The sequence below is a fragment of the Myotis nattereri genome (genome assembly GCF_964212035.1).
Source record: "Myotis nattereri genome assembly, chromosome: 5".
Lineage (NCBI taxonomy): Eukaryota > Metazoa > Chordata > Mammalia > Chiroptera > Vespertilionidae > Myotis > Myotis nattereri.
The window spans coordinates 5,347,899-5,371,133 of NC_138080.1; the positions used below are offsets into that span (position 1 = coordinate 5,347,899).

Consider the following 23,235-nt stretch of genomic DNA (forward strand, 5'->3'; position numbering starts at 1 on the left):
TATTTTTAATAAAAGTAACCTGGAAGGTGCCTTAAACTAAGGATATTTGTCATTTTAATGGATACTTAACTCCTAATACTATTGTATTGCATATAATATTTTTGTTATATTATGCATAAAATACGTTGTAATTTTCTTATTGTAGCTTGTTATATAGACATTGACAGAATCTTAATATTAATTTCACTTAACTCAATATTTTTATTTAAATGATTTTATGACAATTTTTTAGTATTTGTAGGAGCAACTTTCATCTCACATTCAGAAAGGTAGAAAGAAAGAAATGTAGAGATTAAAATTTTTATACCATTCTAAATATCATCTTTTGGAAATCTGCATGTCCATAGCCTGAGTTTTGATTCTAAGGAAAGGTCAAAAAGTATGTTTTGCTCTTTTCTGCTCAAGAAAGAAGTTATTACTTTGAATTGATTAAGACAGTCCTTCATGAACCCACGCACAGCTAAGTCATTGATGTCAGTAGTTAACTTTGTAACCCAAGCCAGTTACTCATTACCAAATTAAAATGTTTTTGCTTGGTTTATTTTTACTGGATACGTGGAAAAGAGGCTAGTTAGTTCACTTGATTCAGATTATTGATATTTCCTTTTAGAGATGTTTGTACAATTATGAAAACTATTCTTAGACTCCTGGGATGTTTCATCTTTTGGTCTTTTGATGAAATGCCACCACAGAAGTTGGTCGTAGATGGTTGGAGACCTGGTCTCCATGATTGATTACTTTATTGCTCCTTTTCCCCAGAGCCTGTGCTGGCTGTGGGGAGCTGGGTGACTGCTCCTTGTCTACCTTCTGGGCTGCTGAGCTGCAGCAGTGGTAGTGCTGGGACTGGTAGTCCTTGGGTTGACAGGAGAGAAACCCTTCCCATGATACTTCCCCACACATGTCTTCTGAGGATTTTTTCCTGGCTCTATTTTGCACAGCATCTTGGATATCAGCATTATGTGCTAAGTTTCCAGTAAGGAAAGTATTTTGTACATGGTGCAAGAAGGTCTATATTACCTCATCCTGCTGTTTGGATAGAGTAAGAAACTCCACTGGTGACAGCCAAACCCCTGTCTTCCCCATCAGTGACATAAAGGCCTTAACTTTCAGATAACCTTTTCTCTTTAGTGATTCCTTCCCTGCAGATATGGCAGGTTTTTCCTGTGTCCTACTGTGTCTCCTTGGTGGATTCTCCTCTGAACCCCCTGGGTCTATTGAGATATTTTCCCTGGTCTTTCAAGACTTATGTCATCTATAAAATGCCTCCCAGGTGATCTCAGCTCACACTTGGAATAGAGTTTCCTCTTGGATTGAACCAAATGCTTGATTGAGGTGTGTGCATGCGTGTGCACCTCCCCCCACCCCCCAACACACACACACTTACACTCACACTCCAGGGCTGTAAGATAATGTGTGTTTTAAACTAATACATTTGTGGTAATCTATTACAGCAGCAATAGGAAAGTAATACAGGGGGCATGTGTATTTTTACATTTTTGAGGAATATCCTATATAATAAATAGGTAATATGCAAATTGACGGTCACACCTTTGCACAAGATGACTGCCCCATGTGGTCAAAGATGGCTGACAAGGGAGGGCAGTTGGGGACGACCAGGCCGGCAGGGGAGGGCAGTTAGGGGTCACCAGGCCAGCAGGGGAGGGCAGTTGGGGGGGACCAGGCCTGCAGGGGAGGGCAGTTGTGGGGGGACCAGGCCTGCATGGGAGGGCATTTAGGGGCGACCAGGCCAGCAGGGGAGGGCAGTTGCGGGGGACCAGGCCTGCAGGGGAGGGCAGTTGGGGGGGACCAGGCCAGCAGGGGAGGGCAGTTGGCGGGGGGACCAGGCCTGCAGGGGAGGGCAGTTAGGGGTGACCAGGTGAGCAGGGGAGGACAGTTGGGGGCAATCGGGCCAGCAGGGGAGCAGTTAGGCATCAATCAGGCTGGCAGGGAGTGGTTAGGGGGTGATCAGGCTGGCAGGCGGAAGTGGTTAGGGGAAATCAGGCGGGCAGGCAGGCAGGCAAGCGGTTGGGAGCCAGCAGTCCCAGATTGTGAGAGGGATGTCCGACTGCTGGTTTAGGCCCGATCCCACAACCGGCAGTCAGACATCCTCCAAGGGGTCCCAGATTGGAGAGGGTGCAGGCTGGGCTGAGGGACACCCTCCTCCAGTGCACGAATTTCATGCACCGGGCCTCTAGTAGTAACAATAATACTTGTTTACAAAACTTGTTAATCATCTATTTAAACCAAAGCTTTATAAAGTCATAGGGACAGTGTTCAAGTAAGCCAAAGTACAGATACCAGTACAGGATTGAGTGGAAGAGCTGGAATTAGAATAAAGTATTTCAGTCCTAATTTTGAATTGTTTTTGTAATTGTCTTTGACTTATTGTTTCTGTTGTTCATTAAAATGTTAGTAAAATTAACTAGAAAATAAGTTTTAAAATGTTTATCATTTTCAAGTACTCATAAATATCAGTAAGCTATACAGTAAAATTAAGTAATTTCAAGAGTTTGTAGCTCTAGTGGGGAAAATGTGTGTATATTTCTTTCATATATATTCAGTTTTTCATTTGCCTTCTAAAATCGCAAGTTGTTCAACCAAAATAATAAAGATTATTTATTTTAGGAAATAATCCTGTGAAGTATTGAACATTTTTTATATACATTTTTATTGATTTTAGAGAAGAAGGGAGAAGAATAGAGAGATAGAAACATCAAGGAGAGAGAAACATCGATTGGTTGCCTCCTACACACCCCCTATCAGGGATCAAGCCGTCAACCCGGGCATGTGCCCTGATTGGGGATCGAACCAGCAACCTTTTGGTTCATGGGTCACACTCAACCACTAAGCCACACTGGCTGGATGTATTGAACTTTTTTAAAAAAGTGTTTGATCTTAGATCTGGTAGCATTTAAAACGTTAATATGGAGTGGTTGATAGAGCTCTTTTTTTTTTTTTTTTTTTGCTTCTTCTAGTTCTGTACAAGCAGGAATGTTGCCCTTTTATTACCCTGTTTTATTTTCTTTGTATTAATATAAATAAAAACGATGTCTATAATAGAATTTAAACAATATAAATTAATATAAATAAAAACAATAATAGAATTTCTGTGATAAAGAAGATGTATGGTATAAGGCATAGAAAGGCTGTGATTCAAGAGACTTGAGCTCTAAATCTAGTCTGATCCTCATAGTGGTAGTTTTTGATGACCTTGGTCAATAATGTGTCCTTTGGGGCCTTAATAATTTCACCCCTAAAATGAGTGGTTTGGAACTTCTAATTTAAGATAGTGGATTGCACACCTAAACAAAGAGAACAAGAGGACAGTAATCGGTGGATGAAAGCCTTTAACAAGTTTCTGAAATATGAAAAGTAATTGGAAACTTGATGCAGATAAAACAGAGCAGAGGAAGAGAGAATAAGTGGGTGGGACATTTGCAACAAGGAGGAGAACCTGTCTGTAGTAGAGCACCAAAGAGACTGTGGGTATAGTGGTGACACATACAGAGAATGAAGATGAAACGGGTGCTGGAAATAGGGGTGTTAATTACAAGTGCGTCTCTGAAACAGTTGTGTCAGTTGGCTCTCAACATACTCCAGCCCCAGTGTTCAGCATTTGCCCTAGAGATTGTGTAGGTGAGTGAAGAATGATGAGGCCAGGATTTGTGGAAGGACAGAGGTCTAAAGAGGGGAGCCAGGATTTGGGGCTGTCTTTCCCTTGAGGGCATTTGAAAATGTGGCCGTGGGCAGCTGAGAGATTGAGCAGTGCTTTGGACTGTCGGTGTGGCGTGGGGACAGGATTTGAGTGTGGGGTCCTCTAAAGGGGTGCCGTGAACTTCCTTTGCTTTGAGTTGGGACCAGTAAAGGGCTGCATCCTAGAAATAAGAATGAACCAGAGAGAAAGAGCACTTGCAGGTACCCACTCAGCTTCAAATCATCTCACTTGTGACCTTGAACTTGAGGTGACCTCCAGTTGCTAAGTGCCCTCAGGTACCCAGCAGAAGTAAATGTAAATTCTCTCTGGAGGAAGATGGCATCATACTGCATATCAAATTATATCTAGCAAACAGTTTCCTAAGTGCGAGCTTCAGCACACAAAGACAACTAGTCAGACAAGGAGATTAGACAACAGCACAGAGAAAAGAACCAGATCCACGGGGGGCGGGGGGAGGGGGTGTGTCCTGGCGTTATTGGATCCAAACTTTAAAATAGCGATGATGTTATGTTCAGGATGGTAAAAGGTAAGATGAAAAAATTTTGGTGGGAAACTGAAAGCTTAAAAAAACTTAATAGAAATTCAGGAACTGTAAGATATAGTAATCGAATTATGAAGTTAATGGTTAGGCTTAACAGCATATTAGACATAACGGAAGAGAGAATTAGTGGTCTGGAAAGTAGGTGAGAAAAAAATAGAGTAAAGCCTGGAGAGAGAAAAGGGTAGAAAAGTACATAAGAGAAGATGTATTAGTTTTCTATTGCTACATAACAAATTACCACAAACTTGTGGTTTAAAACAACACCCATTGATAATCTCATAAGTCTATAGATCGGAAATCTGTATGGGCTTGCCCAGGTTCTCTGCTCAGCATCACACAGCCGAACAACATGTCGGCTGGCCTGGGCTGTAATCTGCAGGCTCTGGGGAAGGGTCTGCTTCCAGGCACTTTCAGGTTATTGGCAGAACCCAGTTTGTGGCAGCTGCAGGCCTAAGGTCCCCATTCCCTTGCTGTCTGTCAGCCAGGGGCCACCCTGCTCCTAGAGACCCCCACATTCCTTCTCACGTGACCATCTTAAAGGTAGCAATGTCACATCTAGTCCTTCTCAAGAGTCAAATCTTTCCGACCCTCTTCTCACCAGCCAGAACAAACTGCTTCTAAAGAGCTCTTGGGATTAGCTCCATTGTAGGACACAGGATCAATATACAGAAAAATAATAATGAAATGCCTAGAAACTGGTAGAACGAACCACTTTGAAAAATAGCTTGGTATTATCTACTAAAATAAAATATATGCAGTCCCACTGTTAGCTGTCTACTCATCAGAAATGCATGCATAGGGGCCCAGAGCCGTGTATGAATGTTTATGACTGTTTTTTGTAATTCCTTGCAAACTGAAAACAGCCGCAGTATGTCATATAGTCATGTAAAGGGATATACAGCAATGACACAGAATGAATTATAGCTGTGCAAAGCAGCAGTGGATGAATCTCACAAATACAACATTGAGTGAAAGAAGTCAGACACAGATGATTTCAAAATCCAGGCAGAAATAAACCATGGGGTGGGGCTCAAAGATGCATGTTGAACTGGTAAAAACAAGAAGTGATGATCATAAAAGTCAAAGCAGTTAGGGGGGCAGGAGGGACAGTGATTAGTAGGAGGGGTGGGGGGCTTTAGGAATGCTGACAAAACATCCTCTTTGTGGTAAATCATTGAGTTGAGGAACAAAAAAGGAAGGAAAGGAATGGTATCAGACAGTCATAAGTCTTGTCTCCAACAGCATTTAACGTTGGAAATCAGGGGAGTTGCCAGAGAAAATTGATTTTGGTTTTAGAAGACAAGCTATCAAGGATAAGGGCAGAGGAAGATTATCTCCCATACACGTTTCCTGAGGAAATTTCTTGAGGATGTTCTCTAGGAAAGAGAACACAGCGTGTAACACAAGAAGCAGTGGAGGTCATTGAGAAGTCCCAGGGGGATAGCTGTGCAGCAGACCTTGAAAGAAACTCCAAGAAAATGTCTTCAGAAAGAATGGAATAGATTCCAAACAACAGATAATGTGAGTAATAAGGTAGGAAGTACTGGTAATAGGCTATCAAAGGTATGTTTTTCTTTCTTAATAAGGAAAACACACCTGTATTGGGAACTTAGAGGAGAAAAGTTCATGATCTGAGTATAAAACATTTAAAAGGACACGATGTTTGCGCAGTTGATGGATAATAAGAAAAGAGGTCCGTTTGCCCTGGGTGCTGGCAGCAACCTCACGCTTTATGACCAGCAGCAAGTCACGTGCTCTTTAGAAAAGAAATGTAATCCCAGCTCTGCAGTCAGTAATACTTATATGCACATACTCTGGCTTGATTTTCAACTTCTAGTCACATCCCAAGTAAGAAACACAGAAGACTTAGTTGTAGAAATCATAGAGATGTGTTATCGACTTTGCCGCGTAAGACAGACGTTTGGAGGGAAGAGAGGAGAGAGCTGGAGGGAAAAGGACACGAATATAATAATCTCATTTTACTTACCGGGGAGTGAAGAGGGGCCTTCGGAAGTTGATGGAGCAGAAGTGTGGACATGTTATTTAAAGTTACATGGGTAATCAAGGGAAAGTTAACCTGAGAGCAAGAAACTGGGAGGATTTGAGGTTTCCAATAAGTGACTAAATTCTCAGTTTTTTGTTTTTTTTAAATATATTTCTTTATTGATTTCAGAGAGGAAGGGAGATAGAAATATCAATGATGAGAGAGAATCATTGATCAGCTGCCCCCTGCACTCCCCGCCGCCCCCCCCCCCCTACTGGGGATCGAGCCCGCAACCCAGGCAGGCGCCCTTGGCAGGAATCGAACCTGGGACCCTTCAGTCCGCAGGCTGACACTCTATCTGCTGAGCCAAGCTGGCCAGGGCAAAATTATCAGTTTTTATAATGGGGAGTGAATAGATAATTTCTAAAGTTGATAAATGAGGAAATAGTAATAAAAGTATGTTCTTTGGAGTTGAAAAGTAATTGCAAGAAATAAAACCAGGAAGGTAGTCACTCCTAGAGTGGGAACCATGAGGGGGGAAGTATGTGTCTGCTGAGATGCTCAGAATTGGTCTATTTGGACAAAAATTGTTGAGGCCAAGAAAGATGTTTGTTTTTCACATTCCTAGACAGAAATATACATAGGTACAAATACACATGTATGTAGTAGCACATTAACTAATGATTCATTTCACAAATAGATTTCTCTTTAACATTTTATAATTTACATGAATGGTGCATTTACATATGAACATGTGAATTTACATATGTGTAAACATGTACACATAATGTGAATGGAACTAGATTTAAATTCCAAAGTGACATGAAGATTCTAATCATTCTTAATCAAATGCTGTCATCGACAGCCTTCAATTTAAAAACAGGTTGAATTAAGTTAGGGCTGTTTGGCAGAAAACATTATTCATAGGAGTAAATGAGTGTAAGCCACGTTATAAACCGAATAGGATAAAGGAGCAGAAACAGTGTGTTAAGCAGTGCCTGGGTTTCCAGGCGGCCTTAGCAGCGACGAGCCCCTGGTGGGAGGCCGAAGGATAATAACATGAATGGCACTGTTCGCACTTGTTTGAAATTAGTGCAGAATGTGCAGCCAGGCTACTCAGTTTTTTCTGTCTATTTTCTGGAAGAAAATGAACCATACATTTCAACTAGAAACTTGAGATGCTGGAAACACAGGCTCTGGAAGATTCTATTCTTACTCCCTAGTATGATGTGACATTTCTAGTGGAATTTTATACATCGCAATTGTTTACATTAGGGTTTTGTATCTTGGGGATTTACCATGAGCTGAGATTTTGGCTTCTGTTTTCTTTTTAGATTCTTTTGTCTGGGAAAAACACACTCAATCAAAAATTAGATTTATTATATTCTTCCATGAGCTCAACTATTTCCTCCCCTGTGTTACTCCAAAATATACTTACATTTTATCCTGTGATAACCAGTGACTTTTCCCCCAACTTACTGGCATATTTAAACTGAAGATTTCATTTCTTCACCTGTGTTACATGCTCTATGTTAAATTACTTGGTTCTGGATATAATAATCTCAACTAATATAATAAGTCAACATGTCCGGGATTGCTAAACCCCATCCTACCTGCAGTGGCTGTGTCCGCACCTCTGCAGAGGAGTCCGTCCATCCTGCACCTCAGCCAGCTCCCCTGGCTCTGCAGGGGTACAAGTACCTCAGGGGGAAACAAGCAGGAAGGTTTTCCCTTGTTTGTTACTCATTTAAAAGGATTGTACTTTGTACATTCTGCATTGCATATTTTCCAAAATTACTCTAATAGGTTGCTTATTATAGCACTTATTCTATTTCCTAATTTTAGCGCTGCTTTTGATACAGTTCTTGGGATAAATGTTGCAGTCAAGAAACTAAGCCGGCCTTTTCAAAATCAAACCCACGCAAAGAGAGCTTATCGTGAACTCGTGCTCCTGAAATGTGTCAATCATAAAAATGTGAGTTATGTCTCTGTTTCCTCAGTATATTTGAACGTTGTCAGTGACATGATAATCTTGTGGGTTGCACTGAGTTCAGACCTAGGGTAACCTAATGATTAAAATAACTATTTAAATGGTTATATTTTATTGATAAAATTCTTCTCAGCATTTGGGAAATTGAAATCAGCAAGAGGCATCACGGTCCATAGGAACTTCGTCATTCAGCAGGGATAGGAATGTCAATTAACCCTGCTCTATAAGGTGGTATCAGTACACACCCAGCAAATTGAGAAACAGCTAAATACTTTTAAGAAAAACTTCATTCTATAAGTAACTTTTTACCTTATAATACAGACATTTCAGTTTCAAATAAATGTTATTAGATGATGTTATATTTATGATAGCTGTGCTTGGCATCGCCACAGAAATCAAAGCACTGTAAATTTTAAGGAGAAAAGGTAGCTCTAGAAAATGTTTATATTCCATTACTGGTGTCTGAGCATTCTTTTATAACCTTACCACATTAGAAAACCATCAAATGTTAAGTCTGGAAGAGCCTTGGGAGCTGCCCCCATGTGACCTTTTTTGTCAGGACTAGGAGGTGGTGATTAAGGTGACACTTAACTCTCTATGGCTGCCTTTGCTTTAACGTGTATGCTGGGTCTTTCTGGCATGCACAGCTAAGATAGCGTTTCTTCTGAGTCTGTGCTTTGAGTTTGTTTTTAATTTTTTCGATACATGCTTTATTTTACTTACTTCTTTTAAAAAATTGTTTTCAGGTTATAAAAAAGTATGGTTATTATTTTTTAAAATTCAAACAATGTAAACAAGAAAGCAAAAATCCTTGATCACCACCCACAGATCACTGTCATTAACATTTTGGTGAGCACCCTCATGCATTTGTGAGCATACACACACACACTTAAGATCAGCTTGTTATGCATCCTGCTTTTGCCCTCATGGACTGTTGCTAGGTCTCATACACATTAGGAACATGGATATAATCCATTTTTAAAATAGCTGCATAGTACAGGTGCACAGTAATTTATTTGACCAGCCACCTATTATTGAATACTTAGGTGGTCTCCAGTTTTTCCCTATTATAAACAGTACTGCAGTGAACATCCTTCTACATGCATCTGTACACACTGTCCAGCTGAATTTTTTGGCCAAGATTGTTGGGTCAAAGAGTATGCACACTTCTGGCTTTAATACATTCTGACAAATTGACCTCAAGGAAGACTGTCAGTTTTATGCTTTCATTAAGAGTATCTGAGAATGCCTCTGTTTCAAAATTCCCCTGCACTACATACTGTTGAGCAGGGGTCCTCAAACTTTTTAAACAGGGGGCCAGTTCACTGTCCCTCAGACCGTTGGAGGGCCGGACTATAGTTTAAAAAAAAACTATGAACAAATTCCTATGCACACTGCACATATCTTATTTTGAAGTAAAAAAACAAAACAGGAACAAATACAATATTTGCATTTGCATGTGGCCCGCGGGCCGTAGTTTGAGGACCCCTGCTGTTGAGCCTATGTTTTACTTTATCAGTCTGACAGATGACAAATGAAATATTATTTGTGAGGTTGAATTTCTTTCCATATCTCTATTAGCCATTTATTTTTATTTCTTGAGAATTTGTATTCTATGTCCTTGGTCTATTTTTCTCTTGAACTATTGGTCTCTTCCTTATGCATTTACAAAAGATCTTTTGTGTGTTAGAGCTATCAACCTCACTTCTTTTCCCCTTGGCCTTATTTAGGTTGTTTCCACTGGTTTTATTTTTGTTGGGTTGATTTTGGGTTTGGTTTTAATGGAATAAAATCTCCTCGGTTTTCTGTCATGCTTAGAAAGGCTTTTCTACACCAGGATTATATAAATGTTTATCCATATTTTAATGTTTTATGGTTTCATGTTTTAGATTTAAATATTTGTTCCATTCCAAGTTTATCTTGATATAAATAAAGATTGAAGTGTTGATCCAGTTTTATTTTTTCCTTGGCTAGCCAGCCACCCCACTTCTGTCTATATACTGAATCATTTCTCTTTCCCTCAGTCATTTGAAATGATTGAGGATGTGTGTTTGATGCTCAAGCAGCCTTAGACTGCAAGACCAAAGCCTACAGTGGGGTCCATTCTAGAACTCTCTTTAAATAAATAGATAATGCTATGAGGCGTTTCATCTTTATCATACCAAAAATGCAAGCTTAGCCTTCATATTTTAAAACTTTTTTAGAAATTTGTACATAAAATTTAAGTTTTCAGAGTTAACATATTGCTTTATTTAGTGTGGGTTTTTTTTCCCCCATTTCTACTTTTTTATGTTCAGAGTTAGACATTAAATGTTAGAATTCTTTAATAATAAATTACGAGGAACACACAAAAGTGACATTATGAAAAGTACGTCTTATTTTCAAGGTAAGAATCCTAATCATTTAACTTTTTTCAAATACCATGTAATATGTTTTTGGTAAAAACAATAACAATAATAAATACTGAGCTCTGCTGTGATTTCCCCCCCATTTTTGATATGTTAATGTTAAACTTAATTTTTAGAGTCATCTGTAATTCTGAGGTTCAAATAATTTTCTCTTTTCAGATAATTAGTTTGTTAAATGTGTTTACACCACAAAAAACTCTAGAAGAATTTCAAGATGTGTAAGTATCATTTTTATTCAATAGTGTACTATGCATCAAAGACTGACTATTTAGAAAAGAAAGTAACTGTTTTGTTTTTTACTTAGGAAAGTAACTGCTATTCTTTTTTTTTTTTACTTAGGATGACAATACATTTTTAATGATATCTTAGCCACTTTTCTCTGTGGAAGAGAAATATTAAGAAAATGGATAATAATATTCAACTATTTTTATACTTAGATAATTATCATCTCTGTAACAGATAAGAAATGACTGGAAATAATTCTTCAGAGCAGACAGTGATCATTAATGCCAGTAATTTGCTTTACTGAAATAGAAAACATTTTCTACAGTCCCCTGAAAGCCAGGATTATAAGGTTCAGGTGTTTACAATTATTATTTGAAATGGTTAAGTCATTAGATATTGTGTGTTCCCAAAATCTGAAATAGAATTCTCTTACTAACAATGAAATGAAATATTAATTTATCAATTTATTGAGATATAATATCCAACTTTATCCTAAATGTATTGTATTCATTCATTCAACAAATACGTGATGGCTAGCCCTGTGCTCAGCACTCTCTTGGACTTGGTGTACCTTAGTGACCAAAACAAACATCCCTTCTATTACTTAAGAATTGCTGGCGAGCATCCTCCTTCCTAGAGCTTGCAGGAAAGCCTGGGAAGAGAGATAATCAATGTAAGAAATAAGGAGATGATGTCATTCATTAGGAAGAGGCAAGTGCTGTGGAAGAAGTGGAGCTGGGTGTGGGATCTGGAGTGCTGGGGGATAGGAGTCAGGTTGCAGTTTTCAGTGGGGTGGTTGGGGTTGGAGAAAGACCTCCCGGGATTGGTGATGTTTGAAGAAAGGCTTGAAGGGGTGAGAAGGTTAGACTGGCAGGCATCTGCGGGAAGACTGAGTTGAATGGAAGGAACAGGCAGCACAAAGGAGTGGAAGTGGGAGTGTGCACGGTGTCCAAGAGCGGCCAGAGGCCAGTGTGGCTGGAGCTCACACAGCAGAGGAGAGAGGAAGTCTATTGTAAGGATTTCCTTTTATTCCAAGGCAGTTCAGTAAGACTTTCAACAGAGGAGTGAGCTTACCTGGCTTTCATTTTAAAAGAATAACCGGTTTCTGGGTTGAGAATCCACCATTAGGTGTGGGGACCCAGAAGACCAGTTGGGGGAGGTTGTTGTACCAGTTCAGGTGAGAGATCATGGTGCTTCACTTAGACCAGAGGAGAATGATGAGGGGATGGGGTGAGATCGGGGCTGAAACTGTCCTGAAGGTAGAACCACAGTGTTTGCTCTTAGAGAAGATGTGTGGTACGAGAGCAAGGGAGTGGAGGGTGACACCTGGAATTCTGCCTGATCATCTGAAGGGTGAAAGTGCTCTCACATGAGATGAGGAAGGCTGCAGGGAGAACATGTCAGAGGTAGCGTGGGATCAGGAGCTGATTTTGGAACATGATTTCGAGTTGTCTGTTGGACACCCAAGTGGACCTGTGAAGTGGGAAGTTGGGTGAATGAGCCTGGATAGAGGTCTGAGTTGAAGGTATGAATTTGTAGTTGATGGTCTGTAGATGGTATTTAAAAACCTTGAGACCAGAGGGCAGAGAAGATCACCAAGACTGTGGCAGAGACAGGAAGGCCAAGGACTGAGCAGTAGCACTCCAAAAGTAAGAAGCTGGGGGGAGGAGGCGGGCACTGGCAGCTGGGACTTAGCAACAGGGAAGTCAGTGGGGCCTGGAGGACAGTGTCAGCAGAGAGATGAGGGCCAAAGCCTGAGCAAAGTGGGATAAGAAAAAACGGGAGAAGAATTGGAAATGGTGGGTATTGACACCTTTGGGGAGTTTGCTTACAAAGGGAAGAAAGATCGGGGCAGTCGATGCTGGGGGAAGTTGGGTGAAGTTATTTTTATTAAAAAATTATTCCCAGTTACAGATGACACACAATATTATGTTAGTTTCAGGTGTATAACATAGAATTAGACATTTATATACCTTATGAGGAATGACCCTGGTAAGTCTAGTACCCACCTGGCACCCTATGTAGTTGTTACAATATTATTTATTGACTATATTCCTTTTACATCTTTGGGGATCAAGTTTTCTTAAGATGAGAGAAATAACAGCATGGCTTCTAGACTGGTAAGAATGATTCCGTAGCAAAAAATTTAAGATACAGGAGAATTTGGATGTTTGAGATTCTATTTACTATAATATAGAAATTGTTTTATTTTTAACATCGTTAGTTGTTTTTTTGGAAAAAAACTTTTATAAAGGTCCATTATATGTTTGCTTCAAGATACTTTATAAAATGTTTAGAGAAAACAATTAGTGTTTTACTTTAACCAGTACATTGAGTTAGATAGAAAGTTATTACTGTTTCATAAAAATTCTGGTTTAATAGCCACAAAGGAATTTTGGATGCTTTTCATGTGAACATGGCTAATCTTTTTCCCCCTCAGGTATTTAGTTATGGAATTAATGGATGCTAACTTATGTCAGGTTATTCATATGGAGTTGGACCATGAGAGAATGTCCTATCTTCTTTACCAGATGCTCTGTGGTATTAAACACCTTCATTCAGCTGGTATCATTCATCGAGTAAGTAGTGATGCCATATTAATTTTATTTTTAAAATTGTAATAATTTTGTTGCCAGAATCCTCCAGATACAAAAGTACTTAAATTTTTTAAAAATTTGTCAGTGTTGAAAATCCAAATAAACTATAGGGTTGTGTTGAGTTTCCAAACATTGTTAAGATCAGAAGACATCGGTGGAACGCCTGGTTGGCCTGGGCCCGTGTGAGCCACCCTGGATGCAGGCCAGAGCCAGGTGCTCAGCGGGATTCCGCAGAAGAATAGAGCAAAGAGCTCCCTCATACTATTTGTCCATATTCACCTGTTGTCGATATTTTTGCCATATTTGAAATCTCATTTTTAATGAATCAAGGGATTAGATTTGGGGTGGGAAAAATTAGAGACCAAGTAGAAAATAATATAGTTAGTTGTTTGAGAAATCTTGCATGAATTATAACCTAAATATTTGTTTCTTCTATTGGAAAATTCTGCCATTCCAGCATCCTGGCCCGACTGGTGAGAGCTTTTGGAATGGCCTGTGACAGGCCTCTGGACTGGATTAGGACTGGGATTTGAATGAGTTTCCTGTGCTATTGGGAAGATACAGTGTAATTCTCTAAGCTAGTTGTATGAGTTTCTGTTTTTTTTTAATTTGGACTACTGTATAAACAGAACACCGTGATAGAATTTTTTGAAACAACTAAAATGTTGAGTGAGATTAGAGGCAGAAATAATGTAATTTTACTGGAATCATTCATAGCATTCTCTGAATTATTACCGTACTAATTTTGTTCACAGACTATCTTTAGGTACTATGTTTCAACATCAATAAGTTATTTTCTTGGAACTAAATCTGTAGGGAGAAGAAGATAGTGAGACAAGAACAATGCAGCCTATTGATAACAGAAAAATAGATTTTCAGTGGGGTAGCAGATCCATCAGGTGCCAGGAAAGGTTGATTCCATTACAGCTGCTGAATGGAAGTCTCCGTGGCAACAGAGCCCACCAACCCAGAAAGGGCTCAGCCCTTGCCCCTATCATGAACCTCAGGTCTGCAGCCTGAGGCCAGGAGGCGGGAGGCTTCCCTGGCCTGACATGCTGGCTGATGAGCACTGGGCTCCAGACCAGTGAGCTGTTACAGCCTTTGCTGCCACCAAGTGTTCAGTTAAAATAATACAAATTCTGTGGACAAATTTGCTTTAAAAATCGTAATTTTTTAAAAATTAAAAAGGAAGATTTCCCAACATATCGTTCTATTTCTTTTTCTAAAATTTTCACAGACTTTTATATAAACTAAGGCACCTTTAATGTGTCTTAAGTACATCCTATATTACATTCGCGCTTTAGTAAGTGCCCAGATTCTGTTAAGCTTTATGACCTTTAAAAGGGAAATGGTTTACCTTGTTTGTTCCTTCCCTCTGAAGCCCGGAGAGTCATAGGAAAGCATGACTCTCCCCGGGACGTGGTAAGAGCTGCAGCCAACACTTAGTGTGTGAATCTTGAGTTGTGAACCCTTTCTATTCTTTTGCCTGTGGACAGCATCATGCACACAGGTACAATTTGCTCATTAAGATAGTTTTATGCTATGCATAAAATGTTAATTATTTAAAAATAAAACACCCATAATCCCACCACTTTTTACTTTATATAATTCAAAAAATTAAAAGAAATGGGAGTCCCCCAGCCCTCCACTGCCACCTGGAGGTGGCCGGCGAGCAACTGGAGTGTTTTCTTCTACACTTTACACGGACAGAGACTTTCTGCTTAAGCTGATTCCAGCATATCTGTTTATTTTTATGTCCTTTTTAACTTATGTTTTTCAAAACAAGATCCTCTCGTACATAATTGTCCTGCACCTTGCTGAATGAGCTGGTTGATTTGTTTATTTTAATCAGGGATCAAATAGTTCTACAGATATTTATTTAAAAAGCAGAATCTCCAACTCCTCCGTCTTATTTCTCTCTCCCCAGAAGTGCTGGGGTCCCCAAAGGTATGGACGGAGTTGGCGAAGAAGGAACGACACAGAGACAGCGTTCAGTTGATCAGCAGCCTAGCCAGAATCTCTAGCCAGGATCTCTAGCCAAGTTCTGGTCAGGATCTCCGGCAAAGTTCTGGTTAGGATCTCCAGCCAGGTTCTGTGTCCATGTTCTCTTGCTAGGTTCTGTCTCTAGGTTCTGTCCAGGTTCTCCAGCCAGGTTCAGTCACCAGGTTCTAGTCAGGTTCTCTTGCCATGTTCTATCCAGGTTCTGTAGCCAGGTTCTGTCTCTAGGTTCTTCAGCCAGGTTCTCTCGCTAGGTTCTGTCTATAGGTTGTGTGGCCAGTTTCTGTCCAGGATCTTTTGCCATGTTCTCTCCAGCGAAGTTCTTCTGTCTTTAGGTTCTGTGTAGGTTCTGTGTCTAGGTTCTGTGTCTAGGTTCTGTGTCCTGTTGTCTTGTTACATCTGTATTTATACCAGTTGATTCCAATCCTGTCAATCTCTATTCCAAAGGTTAGGGCATTTCTTATCTCCATTCCAGGGAGTAAAGATTATGTAGCTTAAGCATGATTGTTCGTAGTTAAAGTGATTAATTACCTGCCTGGCACTTAGTTAAGGGGCTTTATTCCCTCCCTAACTTCAGGGGGAAACCCCTACCTGGGGAAACAACCTTTCTCAGAGAGGTGACCTTGGTTAAAACACATAGTGCCAAGAAGGTGAGCAAACATATTAAGAACAGTATGCCATATATGCCAGGTCCCTTGAAACAGCAAGGATGGACCGGCTCCCGGCACAGAAGCAAACTCAGTTCTTTAAATATATTTTTTTGTATTGATTCTTTATAGAGAGGAAGGGAGAGGGATAGAGAGTTAGAAACATCGATGAGAGAGAAACATTGATCAGCTGCCTCCTGCACACTCCCCACTGGGGATATGCCCGCAACCAAGGTACATGCCCTTGACTGGAATCGAACCTGGGACCCCTAAGTCCACAGGCCGACGCTCTATCCACTGAGCCAAACCAGTCAGGGCCAAACTCAGTTCTTTTAGTGTTAATTTCCATATGATTAGATAAAATATGATTAGATCTCTGCTCAATGACCTTTTTTGATTTGGGGCTTAAGGTACTGACTTTGCTCTTTCACCATCCACAACCCTCACCTATCCTGTTCTGCCACCGCCCAGTATTTACAATGTAATTTGGTTTGGATCTGTGTCCATATTGTGTTTTATGTTATTGTGACCTTGTCAGTGCTTTTCACAAGCTGGGCCTCTCACCCATGCCCTCCCTGGGCCTCACACCAGCGGTTCTGTTGGTCTTGAGTCTGAAGCCCGGTCTGGAGACTTTGTTTCTGTTTTTCTAGATTAGTGATGGCGAACCTTTTGAGCTCGGCATGTCAGCATTTTGAAAAACCCTAACTTAACTCTGGTGCCATGTGACATATAGAATTTTTTTGATATTTGCAACCATAGTAAAACAAAGACATATTTTTGGTATTTATTTTATATATTTAAATGCCATTTAACAAAGAAAAATCAACCAAAAAAATGAGTTCGCGTGTCACTGTTCTAGATAATGAGCCGGTGGGCGTGAGGAAGGAGCAGAGCCTCTCTCTGGGAAGTCTCCTTTTCCCTTCCCAGTGTCTTGCTTCCTGCGTCACCCTGCCTCCCCAGGACCTGTCGCTCTCTTCCCGAGTCCTTCCAGGGCGTTGGTCCAGATTGTCCCCGTGTGGGCCACTCATACTCCCCTGGCGGCTGCCAGGGAGGCCACGCTTCACTAGACCCCCCTACACTCTGGGGGTCAGGCCCCAAGTTTAGGTGTCATTTGTATTTTGACGTATGTTTCTGGTTTTCCTTGTTTTGGATGGTTTTTAAGATTTAAAGAGGCAGAATTGTCTTTATTCTGCTACTTTGAAACTGAAGTCCAGTCTGTCTTGGAAAGCTGCCCCTGGTGGTGTGTGGAGCTGATGGGAGGGGGGTAGTTGTGGATGTGGGGAGCCCTCCAGGGCCTGGGGCCTCTTTAAACCCTTCCAACTATCCACATCATCTTCATTTTATCATCATTCTCCAGCAGTTGGCAGTAAAGTGTGTTGTTTCTCACACACACACACACACACACAGACACACACACACACACCCAAGGGAAAAAAAACCAGTACCAGATGACAAAGTTCTGACTGGTGGAAGTGGCCGGAGGTGGTCCTGTTTTCCAGGTCACTCAGGTCCACAGAGCAGGCCGGCGGAGCTGTTCTGGTCATATTCATTCATGTGGCTCTTGCTTTAGTTCAGGGCCAGGTTGGATTGCAGGGGCTGCTGGATGGTAAAACAAAGACATTCAATTTTTTAAAAAAATCAGCCTCCTAAGAAAGCACCTCCTGCCTTTCCCACCACCCTGTGTCCGGAAAGGTCAGCCACGATGGGGATGTTGCTGCCGTTTCTCTCCTCACTGCCACAGGAGAGGCTAAAAACGCTGCCTCATCACTGAACGCTCCAAAAATACTTGTTTCGTGACGTTGAGCATTATTTTATTTTAGTGATTTGTATTCTGAAATGCCTGTTCTTGCCATATTCTTTGATTTTTGAAAGAGGAAACTAGAAACCAATTGGTTTGTGTTGTTTTAGCTGCTTCACCGTATGAGCCTGCTCACAGGGACAGCTGCTGGGTGGGTTGGCTGAGTCTTCCCAGCTTTACCTTGTGCGGAACAGTGGCTGCGGCAAGGACACGCGTCGGGACACGCAGGCTCTGGGACAGCTGGGGCCGGGCCATCATCATAGGGCTTGTTGGGAATTTTCACTGCATTTTTTAAAAATTATGTGTTTGTAATTTCTGATTTCCTGAATCGGGAAGTTTAGAGAGTATTTAACAGTAATGAAACGGAACTTTAGCTGTTGTAAGTTTTAAAGGGTTCTCTACTTACAGCCACATGCTATAGCTCAGGTGACTGGTGGCTCCCACCCGGAGAGCACAGGACCAGGATTCCCTTGCCCCGGCATCTTCCCATGGCTCTTTCTTTCTTTGGTAAAAGAATTCCATGATCACCGAGCCCCACTCCCCCACTCTGACTATGTGGCTATAATTGGATGTGACAGTGCCAAAAAAAGATTGTAAAATACCTCATTCATAATTCTTATGTTGGTTACATTTTGAAATGATAAGTAACACTTCACAGTGTCACGTGCCCATTTGCGGCACATCAGTTGGAAAGTTCTAAGTCAGGTACTGGACCTGAGCTTCACACTTACCCACTCCAGGTCCTTCCATGTGGTGTGCCTGGGCAGTTTGATGTTGCAGCTGCATGTTGGAGAATTCTTGTGAATAGAGCAGTTGTGGATTGTTCAGAAGTCACAATTTTTAGGGTGAGTCTGCAGGCTGGCGTCCCCAGGCAAAAGTCAAATTCCTGTGGCCTGAAGGAGGGGCTGGAGTGTGGGAGATCAGCAGTAAGAAAGGCCCTAGAGCTAAGAGGGAAATGACAGAAGCTGTGGAAGCATTGAGAGTCGTGGGGAGGGGCATGTGTCCGCTCGGCGGACGTTTCTGACGGACATTTCTGGTTCTCAGAGCAGAGAGCACAGGGCCTCCCCTCCCAGAGCCCGCACTGGGAGGTGGGGAGAGGCGAGGCGCACACGCTGTGCGCTGGGGGGTGGGGCTCGGTGACCGTGGAATTCTTACCAAAGAAAGAAGGAGCCATGGGAGGATGCCGGGGCAAGGAAACCTGGTCCTGAGCTGTCCAGGTGGTAGCCACAGTCACCTGAGGCTATTGAGCACTCAGTGTGGCTATCATGGGATGTGACAGTGCCAAAAAAGAATGTAAACTATCTCATTAATACTTCTTATGTTGGTTACATTTTGAAATGATAAGTAATACTGTCAAACTCAAAAAAATTTTGGAGGCTTTGGCTAGAAATAAATGATAGATTTATTCAGGGTCTTAGAGTTTGCACACTGGAAATACAGCTAGGCAAAAACCCAGAAGTGTTCTGAAGAATAAAAAAAGTTAGGAGTTCCATAGTAAAAAGTGCATTCTTGAGAATAGGCAGCCCTGCATTCTTAACCCGAGGAGTGGTCCAAGACGGTGTCAGTCAGATGGCAGGCTGTCTGGACGATGGGTGCCAGGTGCTCTAGAGGATGGGCACCAGGGGGTCTAGTCACATCGATGGATAACAGATGTCAGGAGGATGTCAGGTGACCTGGATATGTGGGTCCTTTGGGGGGTAATCAGAGAGTTACCTGGAGGGGGAAGTCGGAGGTTATCTGGCAGTCTGGTGTCTGTCCAGATGTACGTCCAGGCATCAGCTCAGGACTGGAAAGTTCAAAAAGTTTAAGTTCCCAGACTACTTAAGTAGAACAAGAATAGAGTCCTTCCTCATGCCTCCATCTTCATAATGTTAATAATTTCAGCAGCTTGGTTAAAGTGATTCCTTTTATATTCCCTACCTTCAGTCTTTTCTCAATATTATGGATATATTGGATTAAGTAAAATGTATTATTAAAATTAGTTTTACCTGTTTCTATTCACTCTCTTTAAGATGGCTACTAGAAAATGTCAATTATATCTGTTGGAGAGCAGGGAAGAGCCAGAGATTTAGGAACTGAAGGATGACCAGGCGTGGAGAGAGGAAGGGAGGAGGGAAAGAGGGAGGGAGGGAGGAGTGAGGGAGGGAGGGAGGGAGGGAAAGAGGGAGGGAGGGAGGAATGAGGGAGGAAGGGAGGGAGGGAAAGAGGGAGGGAGGGAGGGAGGGAGGGAGGGCCCTCAGAAGGGTTGTGGGGTTTTTTACTAATTGCTGAAAATAATGAGATGGTGAAACATCTGAACAGGCACATTTCTTTCATATACAAAGTTTGATTAAGCACCAGGAACTACACAGAGAATCCAAAAGTCCACTGCAAACAATACATTTCTTGGGATCTAAATTTAAAAATAATCACCAGACACACAATTTACCCTCTGAGGAAACTTAGTTATGGGGACAGACTATTTTGAGAAGATAAATGTAAGAAGTGATAGGAGGAAGTGAAAGGAAATGACCACACCTATTGCAGAAGCATACTGGAAAGCAAAAAATGTGAAAGCAGATTATAAAACTAGTGCCCGGCTCCAAGGCCAACAACTTGAACAACCAAAACATGAAAAAGGGCCTTGCCCAGTCCCGGGGTCAGTGAGGGGCTCCAGGAAGAGCTGTGTGTCAGTGCAGCTCCCGAGAGCAGAGTGGGACTCGGGCATGTCTGATCTGAGGACCAAACGCTTTGGGGTTTGTTCTGGAAACATGGGGCCCGCCTGGAGCATGTAGACCAGCAAGCTGCATGCCCTGCGTTCATTCCCTCGTGCCACTGAGGGTACATGTTAATTTTAAGTCTCTCACTCCTTGCTAGAAACTTGGGGTTTCTTCTTCTTTGCAAACCACAGGGAAACCCAATTTCTGTACCTGTAACATCTGAAAGTAATAAAGGATGACCACTTATAGCCAATGGCTAGATGTACATATCTCCATGAGGAATCCCCTTAACGTGGGGTTGCCATGATGGGAGGAGAGGAGGCTCCCCTGGACCATGGCTGAGCAGACCAGTCACTTCGGAGGAAATGAGAACAAAATCTTCCAGGACAATGAGTCAGAATTTCTGTTTAAAATGGTGCTCGCACACAGGCATACAAGTATCCCAGACACCCCTAGAAAACAGCCTGACAGCACATGATGCCGGCTGCTGGAAGCTCGTCATCGGTTAGACTGGAACAGTATCTTTGAGTTTTTAGGCAATCTCAGATGCCAGCATAAGGTGTTCAGGGCCCCCTCCTGAAGATGCTGTGAAAACAAAACCCAAAATAACTACCTGGAGAGAACATGCACATTCTAAGAGGCCCAGCATTTTCTCTGGGTGAAGGGATGACTTAACTCATGAAACTCGAGAAAACAATAAGAATTTCCTTGGATATATTCAGTGTGTCAAGGGAAGGTATTTTCCCCCTACAGAGAAATGCAATAAATAACTACAGTGAAGGTCCCGATGAGCGCCGAGTGCCCGGGTCCCCGCACACAAGAACTTCCAGTGCAGCCCGACCCTTTCCTTTCTCTAAGACAGGCGCTGGGGCCCACTCGCCCCCACCTTAAGTGGCTTTAGGGGCTCCAGCCGGGTGCCCCTCGCTTCCTCGGCCTTCCTGCCCGGCCTGGGGTTTCTTGGCCTGCCAGGTTGCAGGCGCCCAAAGCATCAGCCTCTTCTTTTTCAAACGTGACTTGCTGGTGTTTCAAGCTGCGTTACACAACAGTCCACCTGGTAAAGCCCGGCGCGGAGTGAAGCCAAAGCGCACAACACAAGAAGCGGTCACAGCCAAGGTTCCCACAACACCTCTCTCCCAGGGCCTGGTGACCGCTGAGGCCGGACTGCGGCTGCCAGTGCTCGGGGGGGGGGGGGGGGGGGGGGGGGGGGGGGGGGGGGGGGAGGGTGGTGGGGGTGGGGGCGGGGGGAAGGCGGGGACGGGGGCGCGTGCGCAAGTCTTCCAGGAGGCCTTCTCCGTGGGACTCTTTTGCTGTGAGATCCCTGTAGGGGTTCTTGTGCTGCAAGCGCTGGGATGAGGCCTGTATTTAGCCCTGAAGAGGTTCTGGAACGCACAGCCGCCTGCTGCGGACGCTGCAGGAGGAGGCGCTGGGCTGCAGGCAGCAGGAAGCGCAGTGCCCTCGGTGCTGCAGTCCTGCTTGGTGCCGGCGTGGATGTCCCAGCAGCCACCCACCAGCAAGTCCTTGTTTGTCCGTGACGAGGTGCTTCCCTTGAGTGGGATTTTGGCACTGGTTGCTGGGCCTGCTGCTGTTGCCCATTTAAGCTTCACTTTCCACAGAATGGGCTGATCAAGGTCTTGAACCTGGAGGAGGTTCCCATCTCACTGCCCTCCTGGTGAGCCGGTGGCCCGCCATGGCCTGCACAGTACGGTGCAGGGTGTGGAGGCCGGGCCCTGGGCAGCATGGACCCTACACGAGTGGCAGCCCCATCCTTCACACCAGGCACCAGCCCCTTGACCCTCAGCCCGGCCAGCTCCCTCCCTCGGAAGGTTTGCAGTAAAGGCCATGAGCATTTCCACATGGGGGTGAGGGCAACCAGCTGACTTCTTTAGGCTTATTTGTATTAGTTTCAGTTTGAGAATAGGATTTTCCAGAATTGTTCCAAAATGCCAGGGTTCCATTCTAACTCTCCTTGTCCCGCCAGCACTCTCATGCACGTCAGCAGTCACTGACCTCTCCGCTCTGCCAGCATGCGGTTTATTTACTAGTAGCATGCTTTGGTGCATTTTATTCATTCAAACCATTTCTGTCCTAGGATTTGAAACCTAGCAACATCGTAGTAAAGTCAGACTGCACGCTTAAGATCCTGGACTTCGGCCTCGCCCGCACAGCGTGCACCAACTTCATGATGACTCCCTACGTGGTGACACGGTATTACCGGGCGCCGGAAGTCATCCTGGGTATGGGCTATAAGGAGAACGGTGAGTGCCGATGGTACCGGGGAGCCTGAGATGTTTAAAAATAGTGCCATTTGTCATCACCAGTGTTGTCTCTTTCCTGTGAGTTATATAAACTTTAACGTGGGGACTGTGCTACACACAGATTATCCTAGTCCACAAATAAAAAATCATTACTTTTATATTTCCATTAGTTAAAATTATTCACTTTTGAAGTTAATATTTTTGAATGTTTATCAAAGTATAACATACTTACAGAAAGGAGTATAAATCTCAAGTGTGCACTTAATGGGAGCACACCCACATAACAGCACCACCCCAGGCCTCCCCAGGGCCCTTCAGGTCTTAGTCCCCAAGGGAAGCTACCACCCTCATTTCCAGCACCATTGATTGGTTTTACTT

At 42.7% G+C, this 23,235-nt stretch overlaps 1 protein-coding gene across 1 annotated transcript in view; it reads left to right on the top strand.

Annotated features, from left to right (window-relative positions):
* The window catches only part of MAPK9 (mitogen-activated protein kinase 9), a 54,065-nt gene that overhangs the window by 18,280 nt on the left and 12,550 nt on the right, over positions 1–23,235 (top strand). Inside the window, exons 3-6 of the mRNA XM_081091927.1 lie at positions 8,086–8,215; positions 10,798–10,856; positions 13,304–13,442; positions 22,692–22,857. Of these exons, the coding sequence (XP_080948053.1) occupies positions 8,086–8,215; positions 10,798–10,856; positions 13,304–13,442; positions 22,692–22,857 (494 nt within the window). The remainder of the gene's footprint in view (positions 1–8,085; positions 8,216–10,797; positions 10,857–13,303; positions 13,443–22,691; positions 22,858–23,235) is intronic.